The sequence below is a fragment of the Desmodus rotundus genome, chromosome 3 (genome assembly GCF_022682495.2).
Source record: "Desmodus rotundus isolate HL8 chromosome 3, HLdesRot8A.1, whole genome shotgun sequence".
NCBI classification, from domain to species: domain Eukaryota; kingdom Metazoa; phylum Chordata; class Mammalia; order Chiroptera; family Phyllostomidae; genus Desmodus; species Desmodus rotundus.
Genome location: NC_071389.1, coordinates 83,359,864 through 83,380,812, shown reverse-complemented (window position 1 = coordinate 83,380,812; position 20,949 = coordinate 83,359,864). Strand labels below are relative to the sequence as shown.

At 40.6% G+C, this 20,949-nt stretch overlaps 2 protein-coding genes across 27 annotated transcripts in view; one reads left to right on the top strand and one right to left on the bottom strand.

The window, feature by feature from the left end:
- FARS2 (phenylalanyl-tRNA synthetase 2, mitochondrial) overlaps window positions 1-12,258 on the bottom strand; it is a 537,315-nt gene extending 525,057 nt beyond the window's left edge. For 6 of the 24 annotated variants that reach the window (XM_053920321.2, XM_053920318.2, XM_053920323.2 and 3 more), the window contains exon 1: window positions 11,568-12,203. The gene's annotated coding sequence lies outside the window, so the exon portion shown is untranslated. The other 18 variants (XM_053920328.2, XM_053920319.2, XM_053920332.2 and 15 more) reach the window with 11 other exon arrangements.
- LYRM4 (LYR motif containing 4) overlaps window positions 12,247-20,949 on the top strand; it is a 171,282-nt gene continuing 162,579 nt past the window's right edge. For all 3 annotated transcript variants that reach the window (XR_008426367.2, XM_045189092.3, XM_024552284.4), the window contains exon 1: window positions 12,247-12,635. Coding sequence is in view for 2 of the 3 variants with exons in the window: in XM_045189092.3 (XP_045045027.2) it covers window positions 12,550-12,635 (86 nt within the window). In the remaining variant the exon portion in view is untranslated. The remainder of the gene's footprint in view (window positions 12,636-20,949) is intronic.

Here is a 20,949-nt window from a genome sequence, read left to right as displayed (position 1 = left end):
TCAATGAAAATTATTTGATTTCTCATGGCTGCTTTCAGGTTTCATACCACCAACTCAAATATGGCATGATATAATCTGGAAAATACAAACATTATGGAAACAAACAGTCCTCACTTCAAGTACCTAATCTGCCATGAGAACTGGAACCACTTCTGTAAATTCTCTAACCCTCAGGGTTTTGTTTTGTTTCATATTTGGTAAAATTTGGGTAACGTGCCTACTTTGTTCAATTAGTATGAGAACCAAGAAAGAAGTGTGTCAGATGTCCCTGCAATGCCTAGCAATGGTTAGGAAATGTTTGGAAAGGAAGAGGACTCTAAGCACTGTCTGTGACCCTCAGGAAAATCTGGCACATGAGACTCAGGACTATGTAATACGGACATGTGATCATTCTTCCTTGTCATGGGGGCAGACTGAGTTAACAGATTATTACTGTCTTAGTCCAGGTAAGGCAGGGCTGTAGCTCCTTCCCAAGGATAGGCTGCAGAGCTGCAACCGGGAAGACTAAAGGAAATAGTCTGCAATGTCCTGCTCTGAAATGCCTGATTGCTTTATGTTCATATTAGTATTCAGAAGCTTTCTTTCAAAAGCCCAAACAACATAAGATTGTGATTAGATATAACCATGTGCCCATGGTTTCTCTATTGAGTAAAACAATAAAAGTTAGAGCCCTTCCCTCCTTCCCACACCTCAGGACAGCCAACTAGTCATGCAGAGAGATTTGACCCTAAAGCACAAAGAGCCCTTTTGTTGAATCACTCCCGCACTGCCACCCCAAATCCTATTGCAGATGAAGCCACAGCAGATTGGAGATCCAGAGCCATCCAGACTATTAAACAATCAAAACTCACAAAACAATATACAAATGATGTATTATAGAACTGTATACCTGAAACCTATAATTTTATTAACCAATGTCACCCCAATAAATTCAATTAAAAAACCCCTGGGCAGAGGGCTGCAAAGATATAGGGATCCTTTAGGGAATAAAAGGGAAGTCAAGTCTTTGATGAGCTCCAGACTCTTGGTTCTTACAATATCTATCTCTTTACAAACAAAGCAATCTAGTGCCTTGTCATAGAGGAAGGCCTCCCTAATTTTGAAAGATCCTAAGACACAAGGGTATACAGATTAACATTGCCATTACAAACTACTGTACCAAAGAGGATGACCATACACTTCAGTTCCCCCAGGACAGTTCAGATGTGCCTGTGTCCCTGCATCATTATTTAATGGCACCCACTTTCAGTGATCTCAGTGTCCTGACTCAGGAAATAAATTATATAATCACCCAAATGTTAAACGACTTGCCTAAAATGATATAGAAAAGCTTGAGACAGCTGTGAAACATAACCAAGTTGAAAACATCCTAGTCAAGTTTTCTCCCTACTGTCACATACATACAGCACTTACAATCATTCAAAAATGCATGATAAATCTCCCTAGAAACAGTAAAACTATTACCCACAGTCTAGGATTATAGCCTGCTAAAACTAAAAATTTTATTTAATAGCATCCCCAATGTAAGTCAGTAACTTGAGTCAATAATTCATACAGCCTCTCCTGAGACTAACTACTCTTTTAGAAAAAAAAAAAGAGATTCTAAATGCAATTTTAAGTAACATGCCTGGTAACCAAGCACAATAACCTGCTAAAATGAGAATCATTTCCATGCTTCCAAGGTTATCCAAAACATAAAATAAAAATGTTCACTAGCAGGGGTTCTTCATGTCAAATTAGAAAAATAATCCCAATAAAGCTTGTTTTAAGACAATGCAAAATTGTAGGAGAATAAATCCTAATACAAGAGAAAATGTATCCAAAATAATTACCACTTTTCTGAAGAAACTGCCAAGATGCTTGTGCAGTTAGTATGCTAAGGACTGTGCTACTCCCCATTATAAAATCTAACCCTAAACCATAACCAGGAAAGAACGATGACACCTAACAAACGAAACAAACTTTGCTGTGGCTGAAATCTCATGTCATCTAAAACTGGTGGTAGTGGTGGAACAGGAAGATGGAAGATGCAGAAATCTAAGTATTTCAGTCTTCTTTCATTCAATCATCCAAGAAATGTTTACTCAATACCCACTAGGCACTACAATTACAATGACAAACTAGTTAGTCCCTGCCCTCTCATGCTGGGAGAAACCAACAACTTACAATTGTGCAGGTATATAATTTTAAAATATAAAACGTTAATGTAGCCCTGCCCACTGTGGCTCAGTTGGTTGGAGCATTGTCCCATAAACCAAAAGGTCACAGCTTTGATTCCCGGTCAGGGAACATGCCTAGGTTGTGGGTTCAGTGCCCGGTAGGCGCATGTATGAGAGGCAACCAATGGATGTTTCTCTGCTTCTCTCTCTCCCTCCCTTCTCCTCTCTCTAAAATCAATAAGCATGTCCTTGGATGAGGATTTTAAAAAAAGTTAAAGAATAAAATGCTACAAGAAAAAACAATAAAATAAGAAAGGTGTAAATTAAACTGAGGCTAGGGAACACCTTGCTAAAGATGGGACAGTAAAGGTTAAGTAGTAAGTAGTAGAATGAAGAATATGGAAGAAGCTCAATTATAAGAGAGAGGGATCCTTATGTACAAAAGTCCTGAAGTACAAAAAAGAAAGAAAGAAATTTATCCTGTGTGTACACATAACCGATTTCTATAAAGAAAACACATGAGGAGTTCCGGCCAAGATGGAGGTGTAGGCCGAAAAGCTTTGTTTCCTGGCACAACCAAAAGAAGGATAACAACCAACTTAAAAACAAAGAGCAGAACTGCCAGAAAAACATTTGCATGGAAGTCCAACAACCAAGGAGTGAAAGAAACATTCACCCAAACAGTAAGAGGGGCGGAGATGGGCAGCTGGGTGGAGAGAACATGAGGCCAGGCAGCGGCTGTCAGACCTGGGCCAGGAGGGCAAGGCAGCAGCTGGTGGACTGCTAGGGCAATCCCACATTCACCACAGACAAGCCCGGGGTAACAACAGGGGAGTAAGACAGACTCTGAAACCCAGGGTGTCAGCCCGGGAAACTAAAGACTCAAAATCCCAGGCTGTAAAACCATCTGTGGGGGCTATGGCAGAAACTCCAGCCTCACAGGAGAGTTCGCTGGAGAGACCCATAGGGTCCTAAACGTATACAAAACCACCCACCGGAGAATCAGCACTAGAAAGACCCAATTCTTCTTGTGGGTAGCTGGGGAAGTGACTGCAAGCAGGGAGAGAACCAAGCAAGGGGTATCCTTCCCTCTCTGGCCCCTCCCCCACATACAACACCAAAATGCAGCAAATAGAGTAGTCTTGCCATGGTGAAAACCTAAGCCTCCACCCCCCTTACCACATAACATATGCCCCCAGACAAAGAAATATGACCCAAATGAAAGAACAGATCAAAACTCCAGGAAAAGAACTAAGTGATAAGGAGATAGCCAACCTATCAGATGCATGGTTCAAAACACTGGTAATCAGCATGCTCACAGAAATGATTGAGCTCGGTCGCAAAATGAAGGAAGAAATGAGGTCTACACAAAGTGAAATAAAGGAAAATATACAGGGAACCAACAATGAAGGGAAAGAAACTGGCACTCAAATCAACAATTTGGAACAGAAGGAAGACATAAGCATCCAACCAGAACAGAATGAAGAAACAAGAATTCAAAAATATGAGGAGAGACTTAGGAACCTCTGGGACAACTTACAACACTCAAAGATCCGAATCACAGGGGTACCAGAAGAGGAAGAGCAAGAAATTGAAAACTTATTTGAACAAATAATGAAAGAAAACTTCCCTAATCTGGCAAAGGAAAGAGATTTCCAGGAAGTCCACTAAGGTCAGAGATCCTAAGAAATTGGACCCAAGGAGTAACACATCATAAAGTTACCCAATATTAAAGATAAGGAATCTTAAAAACAGCAAAAGGAGAGTGTTACCTACAAAGGAGTTCCCCTAATCAAATCAACTGATTTGTCACAAGAAACTTTGCCAGCAAGAAGGGGCTTGAAAGAAGTATTTGAAGTCATGAAAGGCAAGGACCTATATTCAAGATTACTCTCTCCAGCAAAACTATCATTTAGAATGGAAGGGCAGTTAAGTGCTTCTCAGATAAGGTCAAGTTAAAGGAGTTCATCATCACCAAGCCCTTATTACATGAAATGTTAAAGGGATTTATCTAAGAAAAAGAAGATCAAAACTATGAACAGTAAAATGATAACAAACACAACTATCAACAACTGAACCTAAAAAACAAAAATGAAAACTAAGCAAACAACTAGAACAGGTACAGAATCACAGAAATAGAGATCACATGGAGGGTTATCAGTGGGGAGAGGGAGAATAGGGGGAAAAGGTACAGGGAATAAGAAGCATAATAGGTAGGCACAAAATAGACAGGGGGAGATTAAGAATAGTATAGGAAATGGAGAAGCCAAAGAACTTATATGAACAACCCAGGGACATGGACTAAGTGGGGGAGCGGGGGGGGGGGGGGATGCTGGAGGGAGAGGAGTGCAGGGAAGAAGGGATAAAGGAAAGAAAAAATTGGGACAACTGTAATGGCATATCAATAAAATACACTTCTAAAGAAAATAAAGTAAAAAAAAAAAAAACATGAAAATATCCCAAAATTTCACAAGGAACAGAGAAATGACCTTAAATTCACAAGTGTACTAGACTTTGGCAAGGCTGAAGCAATGAAACTCTATTTCTGCCACTATGTCAAGATGTACTGAGTTGCATGATAGCCCAAATAATCATGGGTTAAGACAGAAAAATATTCATTTTTTACTTAACATGAAGTCTGAAGGTATCCAGTTCCAGGGTTCATTCAGCAGATTACAGAAGTCAGGGCTTTCAGTTAGAATCTCTTGTATTCTCTTGTCCCTACCCTCAGGTTTTTTCCCTTGGGGATGCAAGATAGCTGCTGAGCTTCAAGCATGAAAGTCATAAATCCTCAGGCACAGGCACTTGTTTCAAGGTGCTTAGAGATATGAAATAGATTAACTACGCCCACACTTCAAAATGACAAGGAGAGAAGTATGCTGCCCGGTAAGCTTCTGCGTCATGACCTCTGTTTTCACTTTCCCCTGCACTCAGAATTCAAGTCTAGGAATTTTTATAAAGATAATCCTCCCAATAAACATATCTTCAGTAACTGAAGCTAAGTCTGTATTACTGCCTGCAAATATTACTGTAATCCATTTCATACAAGCCAGGCTTTTATTACTCTTCAATATTATTAACTCAAGCTCACAAGTGCGCATATAGGGCACAGGTTTGCCAAGCTGAATTGCCTCAGTTGTGCTCAACAAATACATTTTTATATTAAAGTTATAAAATGCTAAATTATATAAAAGTATTCACTATAATGGTAAATAAAACATGAATTGTTTAGCTTCTGTTGGTAATAACATTCTCCATTATAGTACTGCAATGGACTGAATGCTCATGCTGCCCCCCCAAAATTCATGTTAAAATTTTAAGTTAAAAACCAATGTTATGAAGAAATAGAGCTTTCCAGAAGTGATTAGATCATGAGGACTAAGAAATGGGATTAGCGCCCTTGTAATGGAGGCCCCAGAGAGATCCCTTGCCCCTTATGACATGTGAGAACACCAAGAAAAGTAGAATTTCTGTGAACCAGGAAGTTCTCACCAGACACTGAATCTACTGGCACCTGGATATTGTACTTCCCAGCCTCCAGAACTGTGAGAAATAAATTTGTTGTTATAAGCTACCCAGTTTATGATACTTTATTATAGTAGCCCACACAAAGTATCAAAGATATGTGAGATAACAGAGTATGTATACATATACACACACACACACACACACACACACGTTGCCGACACAGAGCTCCTAAAGCCTTTGTAATTTCCTAAGTGGTAATATCACTGGGAGCATCTTTTTTTCTAATATTTGTCTTTGACCCTATCTCTAACACAAGGCTTCTAAACCCTTGTAAATTCCTATGTAGTAAGAGCACCAGGAAGATCTTTTGTCTCATGAGGTGACTCTGGATGGGCTCCTGGATGGGGGCTGGTCACCTGAAAGAACCATGATTAGAAGCTTGGAACTTTTAACCCAGCTCCCGGACTCCTCCAGAGAGGGAAGAGGGAGCTGGAAATAAAGTTAATAACTGATCATGCCTACATGAGGAAGTCTGCATAAAATCCCAATAGTACAGGGTTTGGAGAGGGTCCAGGTGGGTAACACACCCACACCGGGAAGATGACGCACCCCAACTCCACAGAGAAAGAAGCTTCTGTGCTTCCCAGACCTCATCCTATAGAACTCTTAATCTGGCTGTTCATGGCATCCTTTATCATATCTTTTAGTAAACTGGTAAATGCATTTCCCTGAATTCTGTGACCCACTCTTATAAATTAATCAAGCCTGAGGAAGGGGTCATGGGAACTTCCAATTTGTAATCAAATCAGACAGTCATGGGTAACCTGGGGACCTACTACTTGCAATTGCCATCTGAACAAGGCAGTCTGGTGAAATCTGATGCTATCTCTGGGTAGTGTCAGAACTGAGTTGAATTTTAAAACATCCAGCAGGTATTGCAGTGAATTGCTTGGTATAAGGGGAAAGAAACCTAACCATTTGGTGACCAAAAGTGAAGAGTTCTGTGTGAATAATAAAGGAGAAACACAGGAAAGAAACACATAGTAAGGAGTAACTGTAGCCTTTTCCTTTAAAAAGACAGATTGTCCTTCCAAGAGATCAATTAACTTCACAAAACTCAGTACTGTATATCTTGAGGTGGTAACAGAGTGTTTTGCAAGTGATTAGCAAAACACAGGCATTGTATTTCTAAACAAAGAGTCAACACTGAGAATCCTACATGTTTTCTGTAAACAACCAATTGATCTGGACAAACAAGAGATGGCAGCTATTACTACCCCTTCAAAGAAGTCAATCAGTACTCCAAATGTACCTTCAGAAGAATTACTGAAACAATATGTTTGTGAAGTCCCAACAAAGCTTCTGGAAGAGAAAATTAACTCAATAAATAATAGCTATCTTATCACGTGTAGAGCTACTCTGATGAACAAGTCATTCTAAAATATCCAGACAACATAGAAACATTACTCCTAAAATATCCCTCATAACTAGTAGGAAAAGAAAATGAAAGTAATCTGTAACAATATTTCTATATACCACATGGTAAAAGAATCCCCATGTTGGTGGGATTTTGTACTAAGAAAAGATGACAAAGAATTTCTTTTTAACTTTTATTTACTGATTTTAGAGAGAGGAAAGGAAAGAGAGGAAGTAAGAGAGAGAGAGAAACATCAATTTGTTGTTTCACTTATTTACGCATCCAGTGGTTGATTCTTGTGTGTGCCCTGGACAGAGACCAATCCAGCAACCTTCATACATGGGGACAACACTCCAATCTACTGAGCTACCTAGCCAGGGCTAGAAGGCAAAGAATTAATTTTAAAAATAAAGATCCTCTAGAAGTGAGTGACATTGGATACACTTTACCAAAAAATCAATTGTCAATCTTACTGTTGCTGCTCACAACTAGGGGAACCCTTACTCTCCAATCAATGAAGCATTCTTTCTCAGAGAACAGATTTTCTTAAGATTTGAAGAGCTTCCACAGAAATTTGAGTGTCAGAAAATCCCCCCAAGAGGTAATATCTCTCACATGCACAACCGGACAACCTAAAAAAGGCACTAAGTCTTTTCAAAGAGATGTTATAGAAAAAAAACATATAAATTTATCTTAAAAGACTAAAGCCTAGCATACAAATCAACATTTGAGAGTCTCTAAGTATTTATAATAGTTTCTATACAAACCAGTTAGCTTTACTAATAAGGAAGAACCCAACTAAATTAAAATTCAAGTATGACTAAAATTTACCCATGTTATTCAAGAAAAAATTAATAAACTTCAGATTCCTGAAGCTGGCATTGAAGACCTTCTATGAAAGTATAGCTTCATAGTCAGATCACCTCCTGGGCCAATGCCTACCCCCACTGCTTCCTAGCTGTGTAACTCTGGCTAAATAATCTAACCTCTCAGTTTTCCTTCCCTTAAATGAAGATAACAGCTTTCCCATCAGGTCTCCAAAGGACTCACTGAAGTCATACAAGGACTCAGCTGTTTACCAGGTGTTATCTCACTATACTCACCCTTGTGACTATTCTGCTCTAGATAAATCCTTTCCATGTTCCCTAGGCCAAGATTATTTTCCTCTAGACCTCACTCAGGCCCTCTCTTCTCTACCCTTTCAAGGGTAAACCTTTCTGCAGTAGCCATCTTACCACCACACCCACACATCAAAGTCCTATGGTTCTCTTCAAAGCCCAGCTAAAACCTAAATCTTCTCAAGCTCTACACCAACACTACCTCTTCCATAAAGCCCCCTAATTCCCACAGATCACTGTTTCTCTACCCTGTCTTCATTCAGTCCTCTAGGGATTTAAAAAATAAAAATTCCAGAAGGCTGGGCCTCAGCCATGCTTTGTTGGTCTGAAGTGTGACCCAGGAATCAGCTGTGAAGTGATGAACTCTTCATGCTCTGAAACCTCCTAACACTTCACAAGTACATCCCTTGCAGGACTCTGTACTTCCTGTTGCATATTTTAATTACATTCAAATTGTATTTAAAGTATAACTCTTGGAAAACAGGATCAGTATTTGATTTATATCAAGTATGCACAAGAACAGTAACTTGAACTACCAGACTAGCCAACTATCATTGAATGGGGAGGCAAAGAAAGAGAATTTTAATACTTATCAAATATGCAATCCAAAAATATAGTTTGAAACAAAAGCCTACCATAAAAAGTCTAACACCACCTAAATAACTAATAGATATTTCAATAGCTCAGATGTTAAGTTCTGCCTGACGTATGTGATCTAGCCAATGTATAACACAAGAAATGACATATCCCCAAAACAGGAAACGTTATTAAAATAAAGCACACGGCTAACCATGTCTTGGGTCTCCCCAGACATCCAACTGCTTAAAATTTCCTGAATTGATCATGCTCCCTTATGCCCCCATGCTTTAAATGTCCAGCACAATCTCTAATGTACTACTGTACATTCTTCACCTGGGTCCTACTACTCATTGTGAAAATACCTTCTATGATGGAAAGCTTTCCCTTAGGTCAAAATCCTAGTTTGATGTCCCTCCTCTGTACTCCCCTCACACTTGGTAATACAGGCTCCGGCAGAAGGAAAGCTTGTGTGGTTGGGAGGGTATGTGAATGCCCTGCACAAGACGGGACAGCAATTTGAACATTCACCTGAAATGTCGTATGGTGTGCTTGAGTGTAAAAATGTCATGTTACAGAATTACATGCTTATGGTTTTGTAATAAAAAGGGGCATTATTTTATGGGCCCTGTATTACCCCTATCATAGCACCTGTCAAAAATTAATTATTACTCTGCTTATCTAGGTCCTTATTGGTTTCTTTTAGGAGAGGGAGACTCCCATCATTGTAACTCAATCATCTTGTGTAATGTATGGCACTTAGGAAGGTTTCAATAAATGGTGAATGAATAAATGAGTGAATGAATGAATAAGGAAAGAACTTTAGTTTGTTCATCTGTAAAACTGAGTGAGTTGATGTCCAAGGTCTCTTCCAGCTTCACATTCTACTAGAATAAAGAATCAATGAAATCAAATGACAATTATGTATAACAAAAACTTGGATCCATTTTTGGAGTTGAATAATATCTAAATCATAGTATCACAAGTTGCTGGTTTATACAAGATTTTCTTTATATATCATTTTAATATTTAAGCCTAAAGACAGTAAATTATTGTTACATTTATTATGCTTATTATGGTGAGAGACATTTCTCTTCAAAAAGCATTAAGTGTTCATTAGCAATCTTAATTTTAACATAGGGAAATATATTTTACATAGGTAGGGAAAAAACTATAGATATTTCATAACTATGGACAGGTGAATATTAAGAAAATATTTACATTTCAGGCTTAAACAGTAGTAAATGGGTTATTATCCAAGAGAATACTCAGCCCAGAATAAATGACTATTAAAAGATATATGAGTAAGGGGCAGCTTCTGGCCCAATTCCACTTTCAACCTCAAATCAATTATTACTGAAAATAGTCATCTCTACAATGAAAATGTATAAAAGAAGAGCTTTGGAATTTGATCATTTTTACTAATCTTTCAAGACAATGATATATAACATATGGTAAATTATTTCCAATAAAATGAAAGTATTTTTTGTGAGGACTTAGCTTACAGTCAGTGGGGAAGCTATGACATTCCTAACCTTGTACCAACAGGTAATTAGGCTAACCAAATATACTAACTTTACATATTTGTTTGGAAAGTCTTATATGATTACAACAAAGTTAAAGTCATTTAGATATATTAATTATACACATTAATGATTAAACTGCTTGAGAGTTACACATAAACAATTATTGCATATTATCCCAACTTCATTTTCTAGATGAACGCAAAATATAATAAAATAATACAATCCCCACTATTTTTAAACAAGGCAAAATAATTTTCGTTTTTTCTTCTTTGATAATTTTTTTTTAACGTTGTAGATTTCCCAGCTGTTACGTCTGTAATAACCTGCGATTCCCTTGGTCTTAAAGCCTTTCAGTAATGCCAAAGGATAAACTCAAAATATTAAAAATCTCTTTCAACAAACCCTAAGGAAAGACTTGCCCCATGACCTGATCAACCTGCGAGAGTGACAGAAGCTCGGCTACCCGGTAAAAAAAACCCTTACTTTGAAACTCACTAATGTATGAGACCTTTAAAAAAATCAGATGGGAAGCTTAAAAGAATTTCAGGACAAGCATTTTCCTTTCCATGACTTTTTTAAAATGCCACTGCATTCTAACGAGTAACATAAGTATACATAGTAAGGGTGGTACGGTCAAAGAAGTGTTTCCTGCCCTTAAATTCCTGAAAATACGAGGTTGATTTGATATAAAGCAAGTGTCATTTCAAAACCGGATGAACTGAAACAGAGGAAACAAAACCATAATTCAGTGGTTGGATTAAGATAGACGTAAATGCAAATTTATTTCTTACCTACAAAGTTATCTGTTTCTGTATTTGGCGGCAGAAAGCTGTGGCTCTTCCTAACATGGATTACATACAGGAAGATTCCAGAGACAAGTGCTTTGCAAATACAGTAACAAGAACTAGATCAGACTTCCCTGCCCCCAGTCCTACGTTCACGGACCAGAACGACCAACTTTATCCACCACTGTGACACGGTAGTACAGAAAACTTCACGTCTTCAGAAAAAAGGCACGGGAGAAAACTCAGTCGTGAAAAGCTTCAGGAGAAAACTTGCTCAGCGACAGAGTGCTTGAATCCCTGAAGTTTGCCCAATTAATCAACCACGACTAAAGCCCAGACCACCCCACCTTTTGTATACATTTTTTAGATAATAAAACTCTAAAGGGCTCATGACTCAAATGCAAAATCCCGAAAACGCAACAAATACCCCATAAAGGGAAAAAATCCATGCCAAAGTAACTCCCTACCACACCAGCCGCCCACGTCTCACAGCACGCTGCAACCAGGCCGGCACTCACCCACCGCTCGCCCGGGAGCCCAGCCCGCGCCGTTTAAAATCCGGAGCGCAGTAAGCTCGCTTACTTTCGGAGAAAGGCTCTTATCCCCACCTCAGAGCTCCGTGCAGAGCACGCTGGGCGCTGCCATTTTGACAGGAAAGCGGCCCTTGCCTCGAGGCCCCTTACTCAGTAGCCCTGAGCGGAGCCGGAGCGCCAAGGAACCACTGGCCCGTGGACTCTGCGCCCCGACGCCGTGGTGCCGCGTACAGAAACTTGCCCCCCACTCAGGGATCACCAACAGAGAGCGACCTTAGCAAAAGGACCCCGGAAATCCCAAACGGCCTCTCAGGCAGCGCCGAGGGGACCTCAGCCGGAGGGGCATTTGCAGCCAGTGGAAGGGCGCCCGCAAGGCAAGCGTTCAGTTACCCAGACAACGCGGCCTCACGCCCAGCGGAGGTGCAACCTGGCGCTGTGCTTAGAAACTCAAAAGTCGTAGCCGTTAGCCGCTACGGTTCCGGCGAAGGCGTCCTTTGACCCGCTGCACGTCCTCAATAGTCCTCAGTACTCAACTCTCTGACCTCCTCCGTTCCGGAGCGTGGCGTGGTACACAAGCAGCCCCCAGGTCCCATGCCCATGGCCTACCTCTGTCCCCTCTGGGCCCCTGTTTCCCACTCTCAACCCGCTCCCAACCCTGTTACAAGCCAGAGCCTCCTTGGCGAAACGCGAGCACAACCGCCTTCCTCGTGGGCGCCTCCCCCTTAGCTGCCCGAATTCCGCCTGCGCCCGCCTGTGCCCGCCTCCCCAAGCCGCGAGCGACACGGGTCGCTGTCTGCAGCGGCCCGAGGCGGGGCGGCTGCTCACTCAGGCTGAGGCCTGGCCTGCTAGCGAGAGGACACCCTGCTACATTTTATTTCGTTCGTGGCTTTGCATAGGCTGAAATTTTGTGGTTGGGTTAAACGCGGGACCTCCGCGAAGAGGACCCTTTTTTTTTTTTCTTTCCAAAATGGCAGCCTCCAGCCGCGCGCAAGTGTTAGATCTGTACCGGGCGATGCTGAGAGAGAGCAAGCATTTCAGCGCCTACAATTACAGGTGACCCGACGGGCGACGGGGGTCGGGAGGTCCGGGGTGTTGGCTGCCTGGGAATGTCTCCGAGTGCGGGGAGTCCTTGTCCCGCGCCTGCGATCTTGGATAAGCGGAATCCAGCCGGCGAGCGTGGTCCTCTGGAACCTCGCGGGGAAGGGCCGGGGACTTGCCCTTCATTGTGTCCAAGATAAATGTGCGCCCCCGCCCCCAAGTTGGATACCGCGGTTTGTGCTTTGGTTGCATGCTTATTGGTGTGTTTCTGCCATAGGAAGGATGGACGTGAAAGCTGCAAGTTAGCACCAGTTCGTTGCAAAGGTAGAACTTCCCACAGAATTGGAAGAGACAGAAGTGGCCAGTCAGTAGCACATGTCCACAAGCTAAAGGCTCGGTCACTCTACCCTCTCCTTTCATTCCATACATGAAAGGAGAGGGTAGAGTGTTAGCCATTTTAATTGCAAGAATCAAATCCGTCTACTTGGGATAATGGATAGAAGCGGGAGTGGGAGAATTGGAAGAACGAGACACACGTAGCAGTAAAAGAATAAAGGTCTCACGAAAACTTCAGACTCAGAAACGTTTATCGTGGCCTCACCAGATGGGGAGCCAGCTACTAGGATCTTAGCAGCAGGAGATTGGCAGTCCAAACTCTTAGCATCCTTAATATAGGGCACAACTTTTTCCCTTCCTGCTCCATTCTCCTATTTGCCCAGTCCCTTATTCTAATTCTTTACTCTGTGTATCTTTTGTGTACTTTGGAGCCTCAGCTTTACTTGTAGACTTTTCTCTCTGCATTCTTTTAGGTTTGGTGTCTTCTGTTAACAACCTGATTCTCTCTGCATTTGAAACATATTCCCAAAGCAAGAGTCTGATAAGACCAGCTCATTTCATTATACCAGATCTCACTTTTGGTGATTAGCCAGCCTGTGGGTTGTGTTTCCAATGAACAAGGCCTACCCTTAGAACAGACCTGGTTAAGTAATGCCACGCTCCCTTCTGTATGAGCTGGCAGGCCCTTTGATGGGTGGACTAGTACAACCTCAGCTGGCCAATAAAACACTGAACCTCTCAAGCATTGACTGTCTAATTTTTAGATACCTGCAAGGAAAAGGAATGTATGCTAACATCTAAATCATACTGATGAGATTATATCCACCTGGTCAGTTAAGCATTTCATGGGAGTGCATGGTTTTATTTAATGACTTTGGCTTTGGAAGGTAATGTTTGTAAATAGTAGTACAATTAACCAAGTTCTTAGCACCAAGAAGTTAACCAAGTCTGTTGAAGGAACCCATAAAATATGCACGTTAATATGTGGAAACCAATAATTTTCACCAGTTTGAAAGAAGATATTGTGTCATTTAAATTTGCTGAGAATAAACAAGAACTGGGGGATCAGCACACAGGTCACACTGGAAAGACAGCAGCAGGGAAGATCTGGGAGCACATGGTAGAAAAGTCAAGTGGAAGCTCTCAGAATACAGAACCTTGGACAAGTCACGCAAACTCAATGTTTCCATTTTCTTGCTTGTAAAATTAGCCTGATGTAGTAGGTAATCTCTAAGGACCCTTCCATTTCTAAAATTCCATTTGGAAATGACTTATGAGCCAGATGGTGAAGTAGACATACAAGACTAAGTTTTTTTTTTTTAAGTAAATAAATGCCAAGTCAACAGCAGTAAACTAGAGAAAGTCATTCAAGGCTATACCTGGTAGGCAGAAAATTGAAAATGAGTTTCAGTGTGAACCACTATAAGGCAATCTACATTTCGAAAATAATTGTTCACATTATACTTTGAGTAATGCTTTTGAGCTAAATTTATTATCCTCATTTAAATATATTATCCAGAGGAATCTGGTAATCATTTTATACTCTTTCCTGAACTCATGGCCCTAAACCCTGAGATTCCCACTAGTATTATCTGCTAAGATAAATTTTTAAAGAACCTTGTTATAAAATATGCCCTTCTTTCATGTTAAGGCTATGACTTGTGGCTTTCAAAGACAGACCTTCACACCTTTACTCTTCTACCCGGGATGCCTTTTAATCATCCTTCTCTTGAGTTTGTCCCCTTCCGTTGAGATTCAGTTCAGTCATGACCATGGACAAAGGTTTTCCTGATACTTCTCATTCTGCACCCCCCAACACCATCTAAATGGGTTTTGTTTCTATGTATTCTTTTACTTCGGTGCTTTCAAAACAATCTGTAGAATTCTTTGCGCAGTGCCATAGCAGACCCTGAAGATAGAAAGATGAGAGCCTGGACTCAGCAAGGTACCTACCATCAATGGCTTATCTTTTCTTTTCTTTTTTTTTTTTACAAATCTCTGTGGAACACACTTACAGAAATCATTTTCACAAACTGTGGGAAGTGCTATGACAGGCTTACAAAGGTTGTAGAACCAAGAATGTTTCCCAGAACATGACACTGGATCAAAGGCATGAAGTGGCAAGGTATGCTCAGATAATGACAAAAAATAGAATAATGCTAGAGAGTAAAGTGTGACTTAGAGGGTAACAAAAGACAAGACTGAGGTTGGCAAGGGTCACATTTTCGAGGAACAAGGGCCCATGCTAAGGAACCTGGAATTAATTCTTCGTTTACAGTCAATAAAGAGCTTTAAGCAATAAAGTGACATGGCCAAATTTGTACATTTGGTAGATCACTCCAGCAGGAATATAGAAGATATTTTGAGGACTAAATACAAGAGTACCAAATGGGAATTGGTTATAATTACAATAGTGCTAAGAAAAGATTAGGGTCCTGATAAAAGCAGGAATAGTGGAAGATGGAGAAAAAAGAGATATTTGATTAATTAGAAAGTAAAATTGTTAGGACTTGAATGATTAGATTCAGGAATAAAGAAGAGAATTCAAGCAGAGTCTAGAATGACGTCCAGGTTACCGGTTAAGCTGAGGCACAGAGAGGTTATTAGAGGTAAAAGTTGTGCCATGAACTGATGAGGATACAGAAGGATCTCATTGAGTGGTGAGACTTGAGTTAATTCTTGTCAGATGCTTAAAATTGTGCCTGGCACAAAGTATGCAATAATTGGAATGTTATAAGTAGAATTAAAATCTTATTAGGTGAAATTTCCAGGAAGAATATTTAGGGCAGTAGTTCTCAACCAGGACAGTTTTCCTTGACATTGTCTGGAGACATTTTTGGTTGTCACAACTTGCGTAAGAGGATACTTCTGTCATCTAATAGTTAGTGGCCAAGGATACTCCTAAGAATAGTACAGTCCTCACAACAAAGAATAATCTGGCCCAAAATGTCAATCATGCCAAGATTAAGAAATCCCAGTTTAAGATGAGAAGATTAATTGGTTTAGTATGCTGTTTTCAAAAACATCAAATTTTAAGATGTTGGTCAGAGAAGAGCCCCTAACGGAGACCAAGAAGAGACAATCTAAGAATGTGGTCCTCAGATTTCCTGGTCTTATTACCAGCAACGTTGGCCCTTGATGCTTGAGTTTGGCAAAGAAGGAATTCAGAACCAAGAACTCTAGGACAAGAGGCAGTTTATTTAGCATGAAAGTGAAAATACACTTGAAGAGAAGATTCTAGTGGGCTACTCAGAGAGCTGCCTTGGCCTTTTAGGAAATCACAGATACACAAGAAGCGAGCCAGCTGGGCTGCGTGGACTTAGGAAACAAGTTAACAGAGGCAAAAGAAGGGCCCCTGGGGACAGGTTCAGGGGGTTAGCCTGGGACAAGCTGCCACTGCTTGCTGCTGCCCTGGTTGCAAGTCTTGTGAGGACCCTTAGAGCTTAGAAAACAGAAAGCATAGATACACACCTGAAAAAAGAAAGCAGGGGTGTGCTCTAGACAGACAGTGTGAGCACTGGGCCCTTTGTCTTGAGGGTTTTTATCTGTTTTCTAAAGGCAGGAATTTTATAGGAGAATACTCTTCAGCTTTCCATGTGTATTCTTAATATGCTGATTCATCAAAATGAGCATATAAGGTCAGGGTCATGGTCTCTACCTATCTGTCTGTGTTAGGGTAGGGGGTCATGGGTCATTGCATCTGGTCCTGATGTCAGCCATGACTTAGCTTAATCTGGCTTTGCTGCTTTTCTGGGCCTGGAGCTAAAACACAATTGAGGCCTAGATGTCATCTCTAGTTTAACAAAAACTCTGTCTCTGTGGTCAATAGACCCGTTCCTAAGATTATTTGGTGCTGATCAGACCTATGTCCTGAGAGCCTAATTCCTAAGGGAGTGAGTAGTTATGCAAGGGAGGAAGAGGCAGGTGACTCAGGGTGCTGGATGAGGCCAGTTTGAATCAGCTGTCTCAGTTTCCCCATTCCACATGGCAAGGAATTCCTAATTTCTTACTATCCTGCCTCAGTCTCAGGATTCATTTACATCATTGAATGTTACTGGGTGCTTCAAAAAGCTTTGTTTTTGTGGGGCATAATTATCAATATTTATGACATTAGAAATAAAAACTAAACCTCTTAAAAACACCTATTCTTAAATATATTTTATTGATTATGCTATTACAGTTGTCCCACTTTTTCCTCTTTATTCTCCTCCACCCTGTTACCCTACCTCCCACAATCAATCCCCCGCCTTAATTCATATCCATGAGTCATACATATAAGTTCTTTGGCTTCTCCATTTCCCATACTATTCTTAACTTTCCCGTGTCTATTTTGTACCTACCATTTATGCTTCTTATTCCCTTTACCTTTTCCCCCATTCTGACACCTCCCACCCCAGATGATAACCCTCCGTGTGATCTCTATTTCTGTGAATCTGTTCCTGTTCTAGTTGTTTGCTTAGTTTTTGTTCTTGTTGTTTGTTTGTTTTTTTAGGTTTGGTTGTTGATAGTTGTGAGTTAGTTGTCATTTTACTGTTCATAGTTTTGATCTTCTTCTTCTTAGATAAGTCCCTTTAACATTTCATATAATAAGGGCTTGGTGATGATGAACTCCTTGAGCTTGACCTTATCTGGGAAGCACTTTATCTGTCCTTCCATTCTAAATGATAGCTTTGCTGGATACAGTAATCTTGGATGTAGGTCTTTGCCTGTCCTGACTTTGAACTTCTTCCCAGCCCCTTCTTGCCTGCAGGGTTTCTTCTGAGAAATCAGCTGATAGCCTATGGGAACTCCTTTGTAGGTAACTTTCTCCTTTTCTCTTGCTTATCTTTAAGTTTATCTTTAAGATTCTCTCCTTATCTTTAATCTTGGATAATCTAATTATGATGTGCGTTCCTGTGTGCTTCCTTGGGACCAACTTCTTTGGGACTCTCTGAGCTTCCTGGACTTCCTGGAAGTCTATTTCCTTTGCCACATTGGGGAAGTTCTCCTTCATTATGTTTTCAGATAAGTTTTCAATTTCTTGCTCTTTCTCTTCTCCTTCTGGCACCACTATGATTTGGATGTTGGAACATTTAATGTTGTCCCAGATGTTCTTAAGCCTCTCCTCATTTTTTTGCATTCTTGTTTCTTCATTTTGTTGTTGTTGAATATTTATTTCTTCCTTCTGCTCCAAACCATTTATGTGAATCCCAGTTTCCTTCCCATCACTGTTGGTTCCCTGTACATTTTCCTTTATTTCCCTTTTCACAGCCTTCACTTTTTCCTGTATTTTGCAACCATACTCAACCATTTCTGTGAGCATTCCTGATTACCAGTGTTTTGAACACTGCATCTGATAAGTTGGCTATCTCTTCATCGCTTAGTTGGATTTTTTGTGGAGCTTTGATCTGTTCTTTCATTTGGGTCATATTTTTTTGCCTCCACACACCTGTTACGTAGTAAGGGGCAGAGCCTTAGGTATTCACCAGGGAGGGGCAACTCAAGTCACTGTGTTATGTCATTCTATGTGGGGGACGTGTCCCAGAGGGAACAATGCCACTTGCTCAGCTCTTGGCCAGCTTTCAGTCACTTCCTTTGCTACCCACAAGCAAGTTGGGCCCTTCTGGTGCTGATTCCCAGGTGGGTGAGTTTGTGTATATTCTAGGACCCTGTGGGTCTCTCGAACGAACTCTCCTGTGAGGCTGGGAGTTTATCCCACCGCCGCAATCCCCAGAGGTGTTTTTCAGTCAGAGGCTTTGAGACTTTACTTCCCCGCGCTGGAACCCTGGGTTTCTCAGTCTGTCTTGCTCCCCGCCCCCCACCCCACTGTTGTTCCTCCCAGTTTATCTGCACACAAATGTGGGACAGCCCACTTTACCAGCTGCTGCCACTCTCGGTCCACCAGCTGCCACCTTGCCCGCCCCAGTCCTCCGGCTGCAGCCTTGCCTCGAGTCCTCTCCACCCTGGCTGACCATCTCCACCCCTCCTAATGGTCTGGATGAATGTTTCTTCTTTAACTCCTTGGTTGTGGGACTTCCACACAGTTCAATTTTCTGGCAGGTCTGGTTATTTTTTGTTTTTAAATTTGTTGTTGTCCTTCTTTTGGTTGTGCTTGGAGGCAAAGTGTATCTACCTATGCCTCTATCTTGGCCAGAAGTCCAGCTTAAAGAAAAAACACCTATTTTTAAATGAATTAATAAACCCATTGCATATTAATATGAATAACATTTTTATAAAGAATAATCATTTTTCTTCCTTCAAAAAACATCAGTGACAAGTGGCACTGAAATTGTTTTAGTTCTCTAGTGCTAATTTCCACATCAGTTTTTTATTTTTAATATATTTTAAAGATTTTATTTACTTACTTTCAGAGAGGGGAAGGGAGTGAGAAAGAGAGAAAGAAACATCAATGTGTGGTTGCCTCTGGTGTGGCCCCCCACTGGGCACCTGTCCTGTAACCTAGGCATGTGCCCTGACTGAGAATTGAACCAGCGATCCTTTGGTTCTCAGGCCGGTGCTCAGTCTACTGAGCCACACTAGCCAGGGCTAATCTCCACATTAGTTTTGACTTTATACATCTCTTCTCATTTAGAAACTTAAAATCCTTAAATATGTTCTTCACTTTAATAAATGTTAACTTCACACTCCCAGCTGGGAAAGTCTTCACTTCATTCTCAAACTAAAACCTGCCTTAACCAGAAGTTATGGATGTGTTGGAATTTCCATCCTCATGTTCTTTTTCATCTTTTATCCCTTGACTCAATTTAAGCTACATATCACCTGGGACAGCTATCAGGTTGGTGAACATAAAATGTTGCATTTTGTTTCCAGGTATCGTTAAGATGATTAGGCATTTCCCTCTTGCGACCAGTAAAAAATTTTCCCCCTTTTTAAGCCTTGAAATGCCTGCATATGTTACAAGGAATCAAAGAAACCATAAAATTCTCTTATTGGCAGCCAAATAAGAGTTTTGCTCACCGTAAAACGTTGATGGTGCCTCTCTGTGAAAACTGCTTTAACTTTGTTATTACAGGCTATGCAAGAACACAAAGAAGGAGAAGAGGAATAAAAGAGAAAAAGACTACTGTTAATTTTCTAAATTCTTCTCAAATTGTGTCTTAAATTTGTTCTGAATTTATTCTATTGAGCTTATATACATAGCCTGTGGCACCCTTTAGAACTGCTGTCACTTGATCCCTTCCTGCCTAGCCCCACAGCAACTAGAAGCAATTCATTTGTGTCAAAGGAAAAGTTTCTCAGACTTTTGAAAGATGGATTATTCATTATCAGTAAACATGCTCAAATTTCAAAAAAAAATGGTTACGTCTGTCATGTTGAAAGATAATGTTTTGAAAAATAAGTAAAAATTATAGAGTTAACTTAGAGAAGAAAACATTTAAGATATTCAGCAATATAAATTTGTTGGGGGGAAATAACATTATTTTTTACTCTTGACATAGAGGGAAGTGTTAAATAATTAGAGCCCTGGCTGAGTGGCTCAGTTGTTTTGAGTCTCATCCCATGTACCAAAAGGTTGCAGATTTGATCCCCAGTCGGGGCACATACCAGGGTTACAGGTTCTACCCCCAGTGGGGGAGTCTATGAGAGGCAACCGATCAATGTCTCCCTCTCAGACAGATGTTTCTCTCTCTCCCGCTGTACCTCCTTTTCTCTCTAAAATCAATGACCATATCCTCATGTGAGGATTTAAAATAATAACAATTATCATTCTTAAACCAGCATGTCATTGCTGATTTATTAAGTTTATTTTCTCTGAGTTTTCAATTTGCCCTTGTTCTATTTATATTTTACCTTAGCCCCTAAAGCATTTTAAAAACTTATAAGAATACATAAAATAAAATACAATAAAATGAAATAATTGTTATAATTAAAAAATAAGCCCTGGCTGGTGTGGCTCAGTGGATTGAGTGCCGGCCTGCAAACTAAAGGGTTGCTGGTTCAATTCCCAGTCAGGGCACATGCCTGGGTTGCAGACCAGGTCCCCGATTGTGGG